Source organism: Mustela putorius, unplaced genomic scaffold (genome assembly GCF_011764305.1).
Source record: "Mustela putorius furo isolate JIRA1106 unplaced genomic scaffold, ASM1176430v1.1 tig00537338_pilon_pilon_pilon, whole genome shotgun sequence".
Classification (NCBI taxonomy): domain Eukaryota; kingdom Metazoa; phylum Chordata; class Mammalia; order Carnivora; family Mustelidae; genus Mustela; species Mustela putorius.
Window position 1 is genome coordinate 2,222,493 of NW_025422460.1, and position 18,412 is coordinate 2,240,904.

An 18,412-nucleotide genomic window follows, 5' to 3' on the forward strand; every position below is an offset into this window, starting at 1 on the left:
CTCTCTGTCAAATAAATAAATAAAATCTTTAAAAAAAAAAAATTTTAAGGGGTGTTTGGGTGGCTCAGTGGGTTAAAGCCTCTGCCTTCGGCTCAGGTCATGATCCCAGGGTCCTGGGAGCAAATTCTGCATCAGGTCCCCCCCATGCTTGAACTTTCTCTCTGTCTCTCTCTCTGACAAATAATTAAAATCTTGTAAAAAAAATTTTTTTTAGGGGCACCTGGGTGGCTCAGTTGGTTGGGCGACTGCCTTCGGCTCAGGTCATGATCCCGGAGTCCTGGGATCCAGTCCCACGTCAGGCTCCCAGCTCCATGGGGAGTCTGTTTCTCCCTCTGACCTCCCCTCTCATGCTCTCTTACTCTGTCTCTCTCTCTCTCTAATAAATAAGTAAAATCTTTAAAAAAATTTTTTTTTAAGATTTTATTCATTTGTCAGAGAGAGAGAGAGGGAGAGAGAGCAAGCACAGGCAGACAGAATGGCAGGCAGAGACAGAGGGAGAAGCAGGCTCCCCGCCGAGCAAGGAACCCGATGTGGGACTCTATCCCAGGACCCCGGAATCAGGACCTGAGCCGAAGGCAGTCGCTCAACCAACTGAGCCACCCAGGTGTCCCTAAAAAAAGTTTTTTAAAGAAAAAACGATGTAGTAACAATAAAATATTTATTACAGCAAACATTTGTTTGTGTAAGTTCTGTATAATTACTGGTTCTCTTCATTTCCTGAGGATGATATAATGAAAATGACATTTAAGGAAACTGAAATATGAAGTTACCTTAAAGAGTAAATATTCCTCGTATGTACCTGGTAATTTCATTCATGTTATGCCTCTTCCATGTCCGTTTGAATAAATGAAAGAGCAGTTCTAAGCCAGCCCCCGCTCCTCAGATCTCCTATGACACCTACACCTAACCAGAAGTGACTTTTTCTCCATGGATCCTTCCGTAGTATTTTCTTCGACTTTCTATTTTCTCGGTTAACCAGGTTAACCACTTGGCTCTTTCTTTTATTATGGAAAATAAGTCCAGATCTTGAATCCACTACTTTTGATGATCTCTTTGTAGGGAAAGATTTAGTCTGAGTCATCTTTTTAACCCCAGGGCTTTCCACATAAGTGTTTATAATGGTTTCCTGAATGAAAATGTTATGGACAAACCACCTTGTGAAACATCACTCTTTGAATCATTTTTCTTTCTTCTTCATCTGTTGATTTCTTCCCTACTGTGTGTGTGTAGAAGATACCAAGTGTTGGGTATCCAGCTAGTTCTTGAGGCAGCACATGGTAAGTTCCAGTAGGTATCAGGTGCTCTTTAAGGGCCTGTTGGATGGATAGATGGGAGAAGGAGGTCTACACTGTGTTCCAGGCCTATTTCTCACACCCAGCTGCTGCATGTCCCCAGACTCATTAGGACTTCCATCCTATGCCCCTAATGAACTATGTAGGAAACCGCTTTGGAACAGTTATTAAGTTCTGCCTATGCTATATAACCTATTATTTTACCCAATACCTTTCTTCTGGTAATACAGAAACAGCAAATTAATTTTGTTAAGAATTATTGTATTTATAAATCAAAAGAGTATAGGTACATACATATTCTTGTCTGGTAATTTTTTTTTTTTTTTTGTAAACATAGTTTAAATCATACCTAGGTGGGGTCGCCTAGGTGGCTCAGTGGGTAAAAACCCCTGCTTTCGGCTCAGGTCATGATCCCAGGGTCCTTCTATGGATGGAGCCCCGCATCAGGCTCTCTGCTCAGCAGGGAGCCTGCTTCCACCTCTCTCTCCCTGCCTGCCTCTCTGCCTACTTCTGTTCTCTCTCTGTGTGTCAAATAAATAAATAAATAAAATATTTTAAAAAAATGATACCTAAATATCGTTCACCACAGAGACAACGCACTGATTACTTCTTTGTTGCAATCTTCTATATTCTCTGAAGTTGAAAACAGCATCGTTTTTCATCTGCCTACTTTTCTATGTATCATCCAAATGTTCCAACAAAGGCCTCTCAGCGTCACTTTCCACGCGTTCAGAAGTATCAGAATAATCCACCACCAATCAATTTTTTAAAAAGATTTTATTTTTAACCTCCACACTCAATGTGGGACTCAACCGACTAAACTAGACAGCCACCCCAATCAAATTTTTAAAATATTTAAGCGTTGAAAGAAATTCCACCATGTGATTTTGGAGTCACTAACCCAGCTTTCCATCCACGGGAGTTCCCAGGATCAGTCAGTCACTCTGCGCGTTTCCGCATTTCATCTAAACCTTCCCCGGCCTCACGACACTTCAGAGGTGAGGAAGCCGAGGCTCAGAAAGGCCAATGACCAGACCCACCACGCGCCACAAAGAGATCCTCGTTGCCCTCAGAAAGCTCCACAACGCCATCCCCCCAACTTGTGTTGGGCTTTCCAGAGGGCGACGCCACTCCCACCAGCCTCCATTCCGGGCCCGCCCACAGAGTCCTCTTCGGCCACGCCCCTTCCGTGGCCGAGACCCGCGCTTCTGCGCTTCTGCGCTTCCGGCGCGAGGGTACTTCCGGCTTGTGCGGGTGGTTCCGGGCGCGGTAAGGTCTGGCGTGGTGTTGAGATGGCGGCCGGTGGGAGCGACCCGCGGGCCGGCGACGTAGAGGAGGATGCCTCACAGCTTATCTTCCCCAAAGGTGGGGCTGGGACTGCAGGACTGCCCCTGCTGTCCTGCGTGATCGCCGCAGGCCTGGCGTTGCCCATGTATCGTCCTAGGCGGGCAGCAGGGCGGGTCGCCTGCGCGGAGAGGGGCAGGGAGGATGGGGGATGCGGCGGTGAGAGGGGCCCCGGGTGGGGCCGCGGGCGGGCACCGCCGGGCTGCTTCGAGAGGGGCCTGTTGGATTCCACGCCTGCTACCCTGGAAACTTCGGCGCCCAGCTCCACTCTGCCCTTGAGCAGCCTCTTCCTACTTGTTTAAGTAATTTATTTTATCTGATAAACCGCGAAGAGCTGCAGGGATGTGGAAAGGATGAACAAAGCCGACAGTAGTTACAGTGGTAAGGACAGATTTTAATAAGTAATACACGATTGTAGGGGCCACTGGCTGGCTCAGTCCGTAGAGCATGCTAGTCTTTTTCTTTCTTCTTCTTCTTCAACATTTTACTTACTTATTTTGAGAGCGAGCGAGCATGGGATTGGGGACGGGGGGCGGGGGGCGCGGAGAGGCGTGAGGCAGAGGGAGAGGACCCGGGGACGCAGGACGCTGATGTGACTTGCGCCGAAAACCGGCGCTTAACGCCGGAGCCAGCGAGGCAACCCTAGCCTTCTAGTCTTTTTTTTTTTTTTTTAAGATTTTATTTATTTATTTGACAGAGAGAAATCACAAGTAGATGGAGAGGCAGGCAGAGAGAGAGGGAAGCAGGCTCTCCGCTAAGCGGAGAGCGCGATGCGGGACTCGATCCCAGGACTCTGAGATCATGACCTGAGCCGAAGGCAGCGGCTTAACCCACTGAGCCACCCAGGCGCCCCGTTAGCCTTCTAGTCTTGATCTCAGGATCATGAGCCTGGGCACCGAGCCTGCTTTAAAAAAAAAAAAAAGTTACTACACGATAGCAGGAGGGAAAGAGGCCAGCGTGTACCGAACTAAATTTTCTTTTTTTTTTTTTAATTAAATTAAATTTTATGTATTTGACAGAGACATCACGAGCAAGGGAACACAGGGCAATGGGAGAGGGAGAAGCAGGCTTGCCGCTGAGCAGGGACTCTGTCCCAGGACCCTGGGAACACGACCTGAGCGGAAAGCAGTCACTTAACCAACCCAGCCACCTGGGAGCTCCTGAACTCAATTTCTATTTGTAGAGAGGTGACTGGGCGTTTTAAAGGGGAAGTGGAGGGGCTAGCCGGGTCTCTAGGATCAAGGACGTGAAAAATTACTAAATGCGTGAAGGGGAAGTGATTGGTTCGTTTGAACCCATTTGGGTTTTTTAACTGGTGCTTATGGTTTTTTTTTTTTTTTTAAGATTTTATTTATTTATTTATTTATTTGAAAGAGGCATAGCGAGAGAGGGGAACACAAGCAGGGGGAGTGGGAAAGGAAGAAGCAGGCTTCCCACCAACGAGGGAGCCCAATGCAGGGCTGGATCCCAGGGACCCTGAAGTCATGACTTCAGCTGAAAGCAGACAGACGCTTAATATCTGAGCAAGCCAGGTGCCCCAGTACCTACCTGTTTTTAAATTATTTTGTACCTAGTAATAAAAGTGAAACTCCACACCCTTTATCCAGAGGCAACACTGTAAACAATTTAGTGTTTATTCTTCCAAACTAGTTTTGTTTATTTATAAATAAATAAATATATACACACCCTTTTATTTGTAAGATGAGATTATGCAAATGAATGCTATAGCCTTTCAAAAATTTGACGATCTGTTGTGTAGTCCTTTTTCTTTCTTTTTTAAAACTCTAGGCCCAATGTGGGGCTTGCACTCCTTGACTCTCATGACCTGAGATCAAGTGTCACATGTTCTACTGACTAAGCCAGCCAGGCACCTTGTCCTATTCTTTTATTTATTTTTTAATTTTTAAGATTTATTTATTTGTCAGAGAGAGCATGCACACACAAGCAGGGGGACCAGCGGGCAGAGGAGGCAGGGCAGGTGGTGGGAGAATCAGGCTCCCCGATGAGCAAGGAGCCAGATGTGGGGCTCCAAATGATCCCAGGCCCCTGGGACCATGACCTGAGCTGAAGGCAGATGCTTAACCAACTGAGGGTTTTCCTCTTTAAACCTAAGTTTGCTCATTGGTATTCTTACTGGTCAAGAGAATTATTTTAGGGGCGTCTGGGTGGCTCAGTGGGTTAAGCCTCTGCCTATGGCTGGTCATGGTCTCAGGGTCCTAGGATCGAGGTCCAAATCAGGCTCTCTGCTCAGCAGGGAGCCTGCTTCCCTCTGTGTGTCTGCCTGCCTCTCTGCCTGCTTGTGATCTCTCTCTCTGTCAAATAAATAAAATCCTTAAAAAAAAAAAAAAGAATTATTTTAAATGAGTATCAGGGGTGAACCCAAATGTCCATCAACTGATGAGCGGATAAAGAAGATGTGGAATGGAATATTGTTCAGCCATAAAAAAGAATGGAATCTTGCCAATTGCAATAACGTGGATGGAGCTAGAGACCATTGTGCTAAGCATAATAAGTCAGAGAAAGACAATCGTATGATCTTACTCATATGTGGAATTTAAGAAACAAAACAGATGAACATAGAGGGAAGAGGGAGCAAACCAGAAAACACTCTTCAGCTATAGAAAAAAAGAGGATTGCTGGAGAGGAGGTGGGGTGGGGGGGAGTGGATTAAATGGGTGATGGGTAGAGGATATTTGTTGGGTGCCGTGTGTAAGTGATGAATCACTTAATTATACCTGAAAATAATATACTGTATGTTAACTCACTGGAATTTAAATAAAAATTTGAAGCTAGGAAAAAATGAGTATGAATATTTGTGTGATGGCAAATATTTGAAGTAGGTTTAGTTGGGAAACTAGAAGATTATGAAATCTAGAGGGGAGGGAGTTCTGGCCACAGGTCTAATGCCTAGTATGTAATAGGCAGTAATCTGGGTGAATGAGTAAATAGCAGATTTGTACGGGTACAAAAGTAGAACTTGGGACGCATTGTTAATGTGTTTCCAGTTACCCTAAAGTGCCCTCCCTAACATGTAATAATTCTTAAAATTGAGAATGTAATACTAGTATTATGGAACTAGGTTACCACCTCAAGGAAGCTAAAGAGGAGTAATTGTTGGCTGTGCTCTGTATTGAAATCAGTAAATGGCCTCATTAGGATAATGATGTGTAATTAGTTAATAGCACATCCGCATCAGGTTCTTTGATGTTAGAAACTGTCTTGCCAGACTGAGCTAAGTTTTTAGTATTTTATGAACTCTACTGTGCCTTGATAGATCAGTCTAGACAGAGATAAAGCTGTGGGATATGAGGTCTCTGGATTCATGCAAGGACAAAAATTTGCTGTTAGTCTCAAGATAAAATGAACATTTAGACGCTGTCCTTTGAAGGAGTATTTTCAGCTGACATTTGTGCTTCTCACAAATAGAGTTTGAAACAGCTGAGACACTGCTAAATTCAGAGGTTCATATGCTTCTGGAGCATCGAAAGCAACAGAATGAGAGTGCAGAGGATGAACAGGAGCTTTCTGAGGTCTTCATGAAAACCTTAAATTACACAGCCCGTTTCAGTCGTTTCAAAAACAGAGAGACCATTGCCAGTGTCCGTAGGTGAGTGCTAAAAGAAAGTTTTTGTTAATCCAAACTGTTGAACATCTACATATAAAATGCTTTTGCCTCCACCACTGCCCTCCCATGGACATCATCTGTACCATTAATTTAAGAAAAATAATGTCTTTGTCAGAAATTTTTTTTTAAATTGCTTGTAAGACCAAAATTCTCTTTGGCCACTTTTCCTTAAACCTGAAATCCCAGTGATCATTCTGCACCATAACCACTGTTAGTTTACTCTTAGTCTTTCAGATCTTTTCCATGCATTCACATACATACATTAAACCTATAAAAAACACAGCAGTGTTTGTGGGTTATTGTTGTTGTTTTTAATAAAGTGAGGTAATGGGCGCCTGGGTGGCTCAGTGGGTTAAGCTGCTGCCTTTAGCTCAGGTCATGATCTCAGGGTTCTGGGATCGAGCCCCACATCAGGCTCTCTGCTCAGCAGGGAGCCTGCTTCCTCCTCTCTCTCTGCCTGCCTCTCTGCCTGCTTGTGATCTCTCTCTGTCAAATAAATAAATAAAATCTTAAAAAAAAAATAATTCACATATATGTTTTTGTTTTATTCCACAATATGCTGGTATCTATTTTAATGTAGAAATGTTTTAAATCACCTACCATCAAATAAAACTGGTATCTGAAGATATGTTTCTCCCATGGTCTCCTATATGCCTTAGCACATCAGTTTTCCAAGTTACATCTCACCCAATTTGAGAAGCAATGCCTTAGGAAAAAATGCTAAAAGCCGCTGTCTGGTAGACAGGGCAAAGATTCAGAAAGAATTCTCCTGATTTATATTTATTAACATATAGAGGTCTTGAAGACATTCCAGGTGAGTAATAAATTACCTCACTTTATTTATTTTTTTTTTTATTTTATTTTTTTTTTTTAAAGATTTTATTTTATTTATTTATTTGACAGACAGAGATCACAAGTAGGCAGAGAGGCAGGCAGAGAGAGAGGAGGAAGCAGGCTCCCTGCTGAGCAGAGAGCCTGATGTGGGGCTCGATCCCAGGACCCTGAGATCATGGCCTGAGCCGAAGGCAGCCGCCCAACCACTGAGCCACCCAGGCGCCCCTATATGTGAATTCTTGAATTAAATTACAAAGCTTAAATCCTTGCAGATGCAGAAAGTCGCTTTAGCCTGTGACTGCAGGTTGCCTAGGGATACTTGTTTGCTCTGCTCCAGTGAAAATGCTTGAGAATTACTGTCCTTAGGAATAGCAGGTATACCAAAAAAAAAAAATGTATATACACAGATACTTTTTAGAGAGCTGTTTATCATAGCCAAGGTTGGGGGGAACCCAAAACATTCAGTAGTAACTAAATAAATCGTGGGAACTAATTTGTTGGGCTAATCTATTGTCATTCAAATTGTAGAAAATGGAAGTGTTCACATGTTAAGTGTGCAGAAAATGAAGGTGTGAGATTGTATATGAAGTATGTATATAATCTTTAAAAAAAGCAAGTGTGTGTATGTTCTAAAAAGTTTAGGTGTATACATGGAGAAAAGATTAGAGGGAAATGTGCAGAGTTTCCAAGCAAAACTACAAGCTGTTGGGTCTAGGAGATGACCTGGACACATTTATGAATAAAAGGTTTCAGTATTGTAAACATGTTGGTTCTCCCCAAATTAATGTATACATTTAGTGCCATTCTGCAACCTCAGGGGAATGGAAAAGGTGACTAATATAATGATCTTAAATTAAAAAAAAAATTTTTTTTAAGATTTTATTTATTTATTTGACAGAGATCACAAGTAGGCAGAGAGGCAGGCAGAGAGAGGGAGGAGGAAGCAGCCTTCCTGCTGAGCAGAGAGCCCGATTCGGAGCTCAATCCCAGGACCGAGGAGGAGGGGACAGAAGGAGAAATATTTTAGAACAAAGTTCGGGATGCCTGGGTGGCTCAGTGGGTTAAAGCCTCTGCCTTCGGCTCAGGTCATGATCCCAGGGTCCTGGGATTAAGCCCCACAGTCAGGCTCTCTGCTCAGCAGAGAGCCTGCTTCCCCCTCTTTCTGTCTGCTTCTCTGCCTACTTGTGATTTCTCTCTCTTTCTCAAATAAATAAAAAAAAAAAAACAAAAAAACAAAGTTCGGGGGTTAGGGATAGGGTGGCTGGGTTATGGACATTGGGAAGGGTATGTGCTACAGTGAGTGCTGTGAAATGTGTAAGCCCGATGAGTCATAGACCTGTACCCCTGGGGCAGATAATACTTCATGTTAATAATAAATTTAAATAGGGGCACCTGGGTGGCTCAGAGGGTTAAGCCTCTGCCTTCAGCTCAGGTCATGGTCTCAGGGTCTTAGGATCAAGCCCCGCATCGGGGTCTCTGCTCAGTGGGGAGCCTGCTTCTCCTCTCTGCCTGCCTCTCTGCTTACTTGTGATCTCTCTCTCTCTCTCTGTCAAATAAATAAATAAATAAAAATTAAAAAAAAAAAGTTTAAGCACTATATCTTATACCAAACTTGATTTCTAAGGATTTGAATATAAACCATGGTGAATAAAAGTGCTGTGTGATAATATGAGTAAATGAATGTATTATTTTGGCTATGGTTAGTAAGACTTTAAATATGGGGAAACTTGGTTGACTAGTTAAATGTAAGCTTTGTGAGGGCAGGAACTTGGTTGTATTCATCACTGTGTTAATCTCATAGGCACAAAATAGTGAATAAATGAATTTGCATAATTATCTTTAAACTTTGTTACATAAATTAAATGCCATATATAAAATGCAAGTATAAATAATTGGGGAAAAGACTGAAATCCTTAAGTTTTAATGTCCTTAATATTAAAAGCTCCAGCAAAGAATTAATAAAGAGATAACACTAGTTTTTAAAAATGGACACAGTCTGCAGTTAGAGGCTCAATTTGAATGAGAACTTCAGATGGCTAGCAAATTCTCTTGAAATAATGCTCATCTTCAAAAAAAAAATGCTCAAGGAAATTGAAATGGTAAAAGAGCCAAGTATATTTGAAAAGATTAAACAGAATGGGACACCTACATGTAATAAGTAGGGGAAATGGGGAAACAGGATTTATTGCTAATGTAAGTGTGTACTGATGAAGCACTTTTAGGGCACTATCTCTCGGGACTCCTGTGCTTTGACTGGATAATTAACTTCCAGGAATTTATCTTTAAAACGCATAGTGAGGGGTGCCTGGGTGGCTCAGTGGGTTAAGCCGCTGCCTTCGGCTCAGGTCATGATCTCAGAGTCCTGGGATCGAGTCCCGCATCGGGCTCTCTGCTCAGCGGAGAGCCTGCTTCCCTTTCTCTCTCTCTGCCTGCCTCTCCATCTACTTGTGATTTCTCTCTGTCAAATAAATAAATAAAATCTTTAAAAAAAAAAAAAAAAAAATAAAACATATAGTGACCAGTCTAGTACATAAAGAAGTATACATGGTGTTTGAAAAGCGTTATTTAAAATGGTGAATTGAAGGGACACCTGGGTGGCTCTGTCAGTTGAGCATCGGACTCTTGCTTTAGATTCAGATCATGTTCTCAAGGTCATGAGAATGCACCCCATGTTGGCCTCTGTGCTCAGCAGGGAGTTGGCTTGAAATTCTCTGCCTCTCCCTCTGTCTCTCCCCACTTGCTCATTGTCTCTGAAATAAATTTTTAAAAGAGGGAAAAGACTTGATTAAATAAATAAATAAATAAAAAATAAAAGGGTGAATAATGGGAAACAATTGAAATGTTCAACAGCTGGAAATTTGACATATAAACTATAGCACAGTCATTCAGCGGAATGCTGTGTTCAAGGTGGAGTTACATGTAGTACTAATGTGGAAAACAGCTGGTGTTATTGAGTGAAAAAAAATCACAGAATAACATTTGTTACAATTCCTTTTGTTTTTGTTTTTTTAATTACATTCTTTCTCAAAAAAAATTTTTTTTTTCTTTCTTTTATAATATAAAGAGGAGTGGTAGTGGATCTCCATGATAGTGTTAACGCTAGTTTTTTCTGGGTAGGGTTTCAGATTATTTTCACCTTTTGGCGATTTCTTTGTATTGTTTATAAATGAGAATTTTTCATTTTACAACAAAATCCTCCACACAGATACATATAGTACTTTGTAAATCTTTTCCCATGTAACTAAGTTTATAATATTTTCCTTAGTAAATGAATATAGCTTCACTAAGTGGCAGAAAGTTATGAAACTGAATGTGTGAATTTTTATTCTAAAACAGATAAGTGTTTGGAACAGTACACTAAGATAATTACTTGATTTTGTGTAGGTAGTGATATGGATAGCTTATTTTTTTGTCCTTTATCTTTGAAATTTTATATACCTAATATGCTTGTAATAGAATAATAAACACAGTAAAATTTTGTTTCTGAACAGATAATTAAGGTCTCTGAAACCAAATTTATCATGGATGACCTCTACTTTTTTTTAAAGATTTTATTTATTTGAGAGAGAGAGAAGCAGACTCCCCACTGAGCAGAGAGCCTGATGTGGGACTTGATCCCAAGGACTTTTGAAATTATGACCTGAGCCAGAGGCAAATGCTTAATGGACAGCCATCCAGATGTCCGGGATGAGCTCTGTTTTAAGAGCTAAATGTGTAAGAAGCCAAGATAGGATTTGACAATGTTTTATATAATTTGAACTAGAATTGCATTTAAAATAAAATAAGACAGTTTATACATGTTAATACAACATAAGATATGCCTATATATTTTTTTAGATTTGTGTTGGTTTTGTTCTGTTGTAGGTAAGTTTAAGAAAGAATTTCCTCCAAGTCAGAAATACACAAACATTATGTGTTTGACATAAAATTAATGACGAAAGAAGCAAGGCAGAGTGATAAGAGCAGAGAATAGCAAAATAAATTCTTGGGGGAAAGGGTTGTATAGTCTGTAAGGTATATAATGACTTTTTTTTTTTTTTTGAGTTTATTTATTTGACAGACAGGGATCATAAGTACGCAGAGAGGCAGGCAGAGAGAGACAGGGAAGCAGGCTCCCTGCTGAGCAAAGAGCCCCACGTGGGGCTCAATCCCAGGACCCTGGGATCATGACCTGAGCGGAAGGCAGAGGCTTAACCCACTAAGCCATTCAGGCGCCCCTATATAATGACTTTTCAAAGTTATACTAGCAAGGGGTTCTCAGGCCTGATGTGCTCTGCTCACTTTTGTTGTCTGCCTGATTTTATTTTAACTTCCTGTTCTCCAGGCATAGGAACAGGATGTGATTCGAAAGTGGGATTTTGCAGCCAAGCTAACCATATAGAAAGATTGCAGGTTATCAGACACATGAAAAAAGGTTCATCATCACTAGCCAGGGAGATTCAAATGAAAACCACATTGAGATAGCACCTTACACCAGTTAGAATGGCCAAAATTAGCAAGACAGGAAACAACATGTGTTGGAGAGGATGCAGAGAAAGGGGAACCCTCTTATACTGTTGGTGTGAATGCAAGTTGGTGCAGCCTCTTTGGAGAACAGTGTGGAGATTCCTCAAGAAATTAAAAATAGAACTTCCCTATGACCCTGCCATTGCACTACTGGATATTTACCCCAAAGATCCAGATGTAGTGAAAAGAAGGGCCATCTGTACCCCAGTGTTCATAGCAGCAATGGCCGCGGTCGCCAAACTGTGGAAAGGACCAAGATGTCCTTCAATGAACGAATGGTTAAGGAAGATGTGGTCCATATATACTATGGAGTATTATGCCGCCATCAGAAAGGATGAATACCCAACTTTTGTAGCAACATGGATGGGACTGGAAGAGATTATGCTGAGTGAAATAAGTCAAGCAGAGTCAATTATATGGTTTCACTTGTTTGTGGAGCATAACAAATAGCATGGAGGACATGGGAAGTTAGAGAAGAGAAGGGAGTTGGGGTAAATTGGAAGGGGAGGTGAACCATGAGAGACTATGGACTCTGAAAAACAATCTGAGGTGTTTGAAGTGGCAGGTGGGGGGGAGGTTGGGGGAACCAGGTGGTGGGTATTAGGGCACGGATTGCATGGAGCACTGGGTGTGGTGCAAAAATGAATACTGTTACGCTGAAAATAAAAATAAAAGAAAGATTGCAGGTGCTTTACTTTTTTCTTACTTGCTAAGTACCTTTGATTCTCTTTTTCCTACTCACCAATCTTTGATTATTTTTGTTTGTTTGTTTTGTTTTGTTTTGATTTTCTTCCACATGGTCAGCTTGTTGCTCCAGAAGAAGCTTCATAAGTTTGAGTTGGCCTGTTTGGCCAACCTTTGCCCAGAGACTGCTGAGGAATCAAAGGCGCTGATCCCAAGGTTAGTACTATCACTGTGCTAAGTTCTTTATATTACTTTCTCCTACAAGTAGAATTACTGTTTCTAAAAGGTGTGTGCATTTAAAATTGGGGCATATAGTGCCAACATTGAATGGAGTGCCTTCTTTAACAGGGTATGAACATGATGGTTTTATTGCAAACCAACTGTTAGCAAAAATGTGGAACAGCTGGATTTCTCACACTGGTGGTAAGAGTGCAAATTAGTATAGTCACTTTGAAGAGCAATTGAGCTACATCTAGAGTTAAAGATAATTATACCCTAAAACCCGAAAATCCATTCTTGGGTACTTGCCTAAAAGCAGCTCATGCAGTTCCATAAGAAGACATGTATCCTAATGTTTATTACTGCAGTGCTAGTGATAACAGAAACTTGACAGTCCGTCAGTAAACAAGAGGATGGATAAATAAATCATTTATGTAGCAATGAAGAAATTAATGAACTGGAGCAACATGGAATAATAACAGATACCAAGGGACACTTGGATGGCTCAGTCTGTTAATAAGCGTTTGCCTTTAGCGCAGGTCATGATCCCAGAGTCCTGGGATCAAGTCCCATATTGGGCTCCTTGCTCAGTGGGGAGCCTGCTTCTCCCTCTGCCTTCTGCTCCCCTGCTTGTGCTCTCTCTCTGACAAATAAATAAAATCTTAAAAACAAAAACAAATACCAAAATCAATTTGAAGTGAAAAAAATTTCAGAAGGATATATGTAGTATGATGCCATTTCCTATAAGGTTTAAAAACAGTGCTGTGTATGGCTTATAGATACATTTATGTATGTATATAGTAAGTATAAAAATATGATTAGGGGGGCGCCTGGGTGGCTCAGTGGGTTAAGCTGCTGCCTTTGGCTCAGGTCATGATCTCAGGGTGCTGGGATCAAGTCCCGCATCAGGCTCTCTGCTCAGCAGGGAACATGCTTCCTCCTCTCTCTCTCTGCCTGCCTCTCTGCCTACTTGTGATCTCTCTCTGTCAAATAAATAAATAAAATCTTTTGGAAAAAAAAATATGATTAGGAATGGTAAGTACAAATTTAGGAAAATGGTTAATTCTGGGGAAGGTATTGCTCTAGGGGAGCATACACAGAGCCATTAACTTGTTCCTGTTGTGTTTGTTAAAGAAATTTAGATCAGGGGCACCTGGGTAGCTGGGTGGGTTAAAGCCTCTGCCTTTAGCTCGGGTCATGATCCCAGGGTCCTGAGATTGAGCCCTGCATCGGGCTCTCTGCTTGGCAGGGAGCCAGCTTCCCTCTTTCTCTGCCTGCTTGTGATCTCTGTCTGTCAAATAAATAAATAAAACCTTAAAAAAAAAAAAAAGAAATTTAAATCAGGCAGAGGTAATGTTAACTTACTGTCTACACTTTCTTAAATCTCTGAAACACTTCATATGTTTTTAAAAGAACGGCAGAAATACAGCTGAAAGGTAAAGGTGTATGTTTATAGGAGAAGTGGACAAGTGGTGCTCAAAGATTAGTGTGCTAGGGGGGCCTGGGTGGCTCAGTGGGTTAAAGCCTCTGTCTTCGGCTTAGGACATGATCTCAGCGTCCTGGGATTGAGCCCTGCATCGGGCTTTCCCCTCAGCGGGGAGCCTGCTTCCCTTCCTCTCTCTCTGCCTCTCTGCCTACTTGTGATCTCTGTCAAATAAATAAAATCTTTAAAAAAAAAAAAAAAAGGGGTGCCTGGGTGGCTCAGTTGTTTGGACGACTGCCTTCGGCTCAGGTCATGATCCTGGAGTCCCAGGATCGAGTCCCATATCAGGCTCCCAGCTCCATGGGGAGTCTGCTTCTCCCTCTGACTTTCTCCTCGCTCATGTTCTCGCTCACTGTCTCTCTCTTAAATAAATAAATAAAATCTTTAAAAAAAAAAAAAGATTAGTGTGCTAAAAAATAATATGTTGTCCCTCGCTGAGACACTCATTTGTTTTGATTTCCTTCTTATAGCCTGGAGGGTCGGTTTGAAGATGAAGAGTTACAGCAGATTCTTGATGACATCCAGACCAAGCGCAGCTTTCAATATTAATCTCCAAATACCACTCTGCTGCTGAAGGAACTACATCTCAAGCCCAGCACCAGTGTCCTGGTGTTTGGAGCTAACTTACATAGAAATTCCATTGCCGAAGACACTTGGGCTGCCTTTGGATAGAACAACCCAGCTTAGTCTTGGTTTAGGTTGCTATTTCAGACTTGACTATTGAACCATGGTAACCTGACCTTGCCTCTGGGAAGGGTGAGGTGGGGTGATGCGCATATAAGCTACACTACTGACTACCTCATGCCATGGTTTTGGCCCCTGTGTTTTAAAATATGTTTTAAGATTTTATTTTTTTAAGTAATCTCCACCCCCCCCCCCAGTGTGGGGCTTGAATTTAAACTACCCCAAGATCTAGAGTGGTGTGCTCCACTGATTGAGCCAGCTAAGCACCCCTTTTTAAAGATTTTATTTTTTTAGCCCACATGTTATTTTTGATTCCTAAGATTTCATGTTTCAATTTCAATTTGTTTGTAGTTTTTGAAACTACAGGAAACGATAGTCTTACCTAAATGCAAAAGGAAGAATTAAACCAGCCCTGTACCATCATCTGAAATCCTTACAGAAAAGATGATACACTAATGACTGAGACAGCATTGGCATCATAGTGCTTAACCCAGAAGTCAAAGAAGCTCACCATGGGAAGCAGTTACACCCAGGATAACGGCCAAGCATGGAGGGCCCTAACATAACCTTGATCAGTACTTGACCTTTTTTCTTAGACTGTTGAAGAATGTAGATTCGGAGGCAGTGGTCCTAAAGTACTATTTCTCACTCCTAAATTAAGATTTTTTTTTCCTTTAGTGGCCAGACTTGAGGGTCTGAACACTTTGAAGACAGACTCCTTGGATGGGGCATCCAGTCCAAACCTTTTTCTTGCTACTTAGTGGCAGGTGATATCTGATGGGGGGGTGATTGTCTATTTTCATAGGAAGGAAAGCAGAGAGTGTGCACAAAGAAAGCATGCATGTAAGCTAGTAGATTTGGTCATGTGAAGACAAGTATCACTAAGTTCACTAAACTACAGATACTCCCCAGGAACCACATGGTTGGAGCAGGGAGAGAAGTGGGGGTGATGTTCCCAGATGAGGGAAGAGGGTCATGGCAGGTAGTAGAAGCAAAAACACCCCACCAAATGGATCCGGTACCATAAAAATGTCCATACTCTGACCTAGTGATTGTATTTCTGGAAAATGTATACCAAATATCAGAACACAGAGGAAGCTCTATATGTCAGGATATTATTCTTTTTCCAATAGAGAAATAGTATGGTATGTTATGGTTACTTGTCCATGGACTATTTCTCACCTATTTAACAGGTGAACTTTTTCAGAAGCTAAATGGCTTACAGCCAAAATACTTGGATTCAGATGGACATTGAGGACATTCTGCTACATGAAATGTGAGACAAATACCATATAATCTCACTTATATGTGGAATCTAAAAAACCCAAACTCAGAAGAAATAGAACCGATTGGTGGTTGTCAAAGGATGAAGGGAGGGGTGTGAAATGGGTAAAGGTGGTCAAAAGGTACAGACTCCTAGTTATAAGATTAATAAGGCATGGGGACATAATACACAGCATGGTGACCATAGTTAATAATACTGTATTGTAGGGATGCCTGGTGACTCAGTTGATTAAGTATCTGGTTCTTGGTTTCAACTCAGGTCATCTCCTTGGTCATGGGACCAGGCCCTTGTTGGACTCTACACTCAGCAGGGAGTCTGCTTGAAGATTCCCTGCCTCTACACCCCACCTTCACGTGCCCTCTCTCTTCTCTCTAAAATAAATAATTAAAAAAGTACTGTATCATATATTTGAAAGTACATATATATGTACATATATATAACTTTTCACTGTAATATATAATCAATACAATGTTCTATGTCAGTTACTTCAATAAGGCTGGGAAAATATATAAAACTTAAAAAAAATTTTTGATTTGGGGGCACCTAGTAGTTTCAGGCAGAAGAGCATGCGACTCCTGATCTTGGGTTGTGAGTTGGAGCTCCCTCCATGTTGGGTGGGAAGACTACTTAAAATAAATTTTTAAAAAATTTGACTTAAAGTAAAAATGAGACACTTGAATAAACATACAAAAGAGGTAAACATTTGTGCCTTTTTTTTTAAAAGCAGTTTTTTGTTTTGTTTTGAGATTTATTTATTTATGTATTTATTTGACAGATGGAGATCACAAGTAGGCAAATGGGCTCCCCGTTGAGCAGAGAGCCCGATTTGGGGTTCGATCCCAGGGTCCTGGGATCACGACCCAAGCCACAGGCAGAGGCTTTAACCCACTGAACCACCCAGGTGCCCCAAAATCTGTGCTTCTAAAAGGGACCTCTGAGGGACGCCTGGGTGGGTCAGTTGGTTAAGCAGCTGCCTTCGGCTCAGGTCATGATCCCAGCGTCCTGGGATCGAGTCCCACATGGGGCTCCTTGCCCTGCAGGGGGCCTGCCTCTCCCTCTGACTCTGCCAGCCACTCTGCCTGTGCTCTCTCTCTCTCTCTGACAAATAAATAAAATCTTTTTAAAATAAAATAAAAGGGACCTCCGATAACTGAACTTGCCTTCTCACCCAGGTCAGTTTACCTCAGCTTAGACAGGAGGGTGCTAAGGGCTCAACCCCCCTTCCCCTTAGGGACTTGGGAGCTATGGATCTCAGGCCTGCTGGCCTCTTGCTAGGCCTGCACTCCCCTGGATAGGCGGGGGCAAAAGACTTCAGCTACCTCCACTCATACCCAGTCTGCCTTTGGGCTCTCTGAACAGTACAAATTGGCCAGAGGCCAAAGGAGAGAGAATAAGCCCCAATAAAGCCTTCCAGGCAAGGCTTTATTGGCGCTTATGCTCCTGCACAAAGGAGGCAACACAAGGAATGAGTCCTCAGGCTGGCTCCCAGAGAAAAGGTTATCCAGAGAGCTTTAGAGAGACTCCAGGCAGCAAATGAATGGCAGTAGGAGCAGGAATTATTCCCCTGCCCCACACTTGCATATTTAAATAAAGTTCATGCTATACGTGCTGCCCACGTTAATTAGCATATTACGTTTCCGCCCCTTGGGCGCGAGTTTTAGTATTACAATGAGAGACAAAGTCTGTGAAAGGTGGGGATTGGCATCCATCTTAGCGCTGATCGGTTTGGTCCAGCCCTCCCAGTGGTCTTTTTTTCCTACTTTTTCCCTACTTTTCCCTGTGAGCTCTTTTACTCGGGGCAGCTCAGCTTCTCCTACAGACCCAGCTGAAGAAAGCTGGATTTTGTGGTTAGGGGTGAAGGGAAGTGAGTCCAATGCCCTGTCTCACAAGGCCCCTGAGAAGGCGTCGGCAGTTTCAGGGCCTCCTCTTCTGGTGCCAACGTGCTGTTGTCCCTCTTAGTCCCCCACATCCCCTGTACCCCGAACTCGCAGCTGGGGGAACCTCAGCTCTGCATCTGGTATCATGAATTTTCTTTATTTGCATTTCAGGATCTGATGAAGATGATGGCAGCTCTATATGCCTTTGTAAAGTGGAGAAACAAAACTGTTAGCCCTATGTCCTGTTCTTGGTGGATAAAATGGGCTGGTTTAAATAATCATAATCAGGGGTGCCTGGGTGGCTCAGGCGATAAGCATCTGCCTTCCTCTCAGGTCATGATCCCAGGGCCAAGGGATCCAGCCCCAATTTCCTGCTCATCGGGAAGCCTGCTTCTCCCTCTCCCACTCCCCCTGCTTGTGTTTCCTCTCTCTTTCAAGTAAATAAATTAAATCTTTTTTTAAAAAAATAAAAATAATTATAATCATACCTTGTTTCATTATGTAAGATTGCACAGAGGCTGGGCTTCTGAGTGGCTCAGTGGGTTAATAGTCTGCTTTCAGTTCAGGTCATGATTTTCA

The 18,412-nt window shown here is 42.2% G+C and overlaps 1 protein-coding gene across 2 annotated transcripts; it reads left to right on the top strand.

Moving 5' to 3' along the window:
• The first annotated feature begins 2,502 nt into the window (after positions 1 to 2,502).
• Positions 2,503 to 16,656, top strand: POLR2D (RNA polymerase II subunit D). 2 transcript variants are annotated; one of them, XM_004779681.3, is made up of 4 exons: positions 2,503 to 2,657; positions 6,063 to 6,243; positions 12,406 to 12,501; positions 14,458 to 16,656. In XM_004779681.3, exons 1-4 carry the CDS (start codon positions 2,585 to 2,587, stop codon positions 14,534 to 14,536), a joined length of 429 nt encoding a protein of 142 aa, XP_004779738.1. In that variant the 5' UTR covers positions 2,503 to 2,584; the 3' UTR covers positions 14,537 to 16,656. The 2 variants fall into 2 exon arrangements, with proteins under 2 accessions (XP_004779738.1, XP_004779739.1); XM_004779682.3 differs by lacking the exon at positions 2,503 to 2,657 and adding an exon at positions 2,665 to 3,017.
• Positions 16,657 to 18,412: the final 1,756 nt, after the last annotated feature.

Bases quoted from the DNA above. Each gene is read 5' to 3' on its own strand.
- POLR2D (XM_004779681.3), top strand. From the start codon at position 2,585: ATGGCGGCCGGTGGGAGCGACCCGCGGGCCGGCGACGTAGAGGAGGAT. The intron at 2,658-6,062 runs GTGGGGCTGGGA...TCTCACAAATAG, and splicing joins ACAGCTTATCTTCCCCAAAG to AGTTTGAAACAGCTGAGACA. The intron at 12,502-14,457 runs GTTAGTACTATC...TCCTTCTTATAG, and splicing joins TCAAAGGCGCTGATCCCAAG to CCTGGAGGGTCGGTTTGAAG.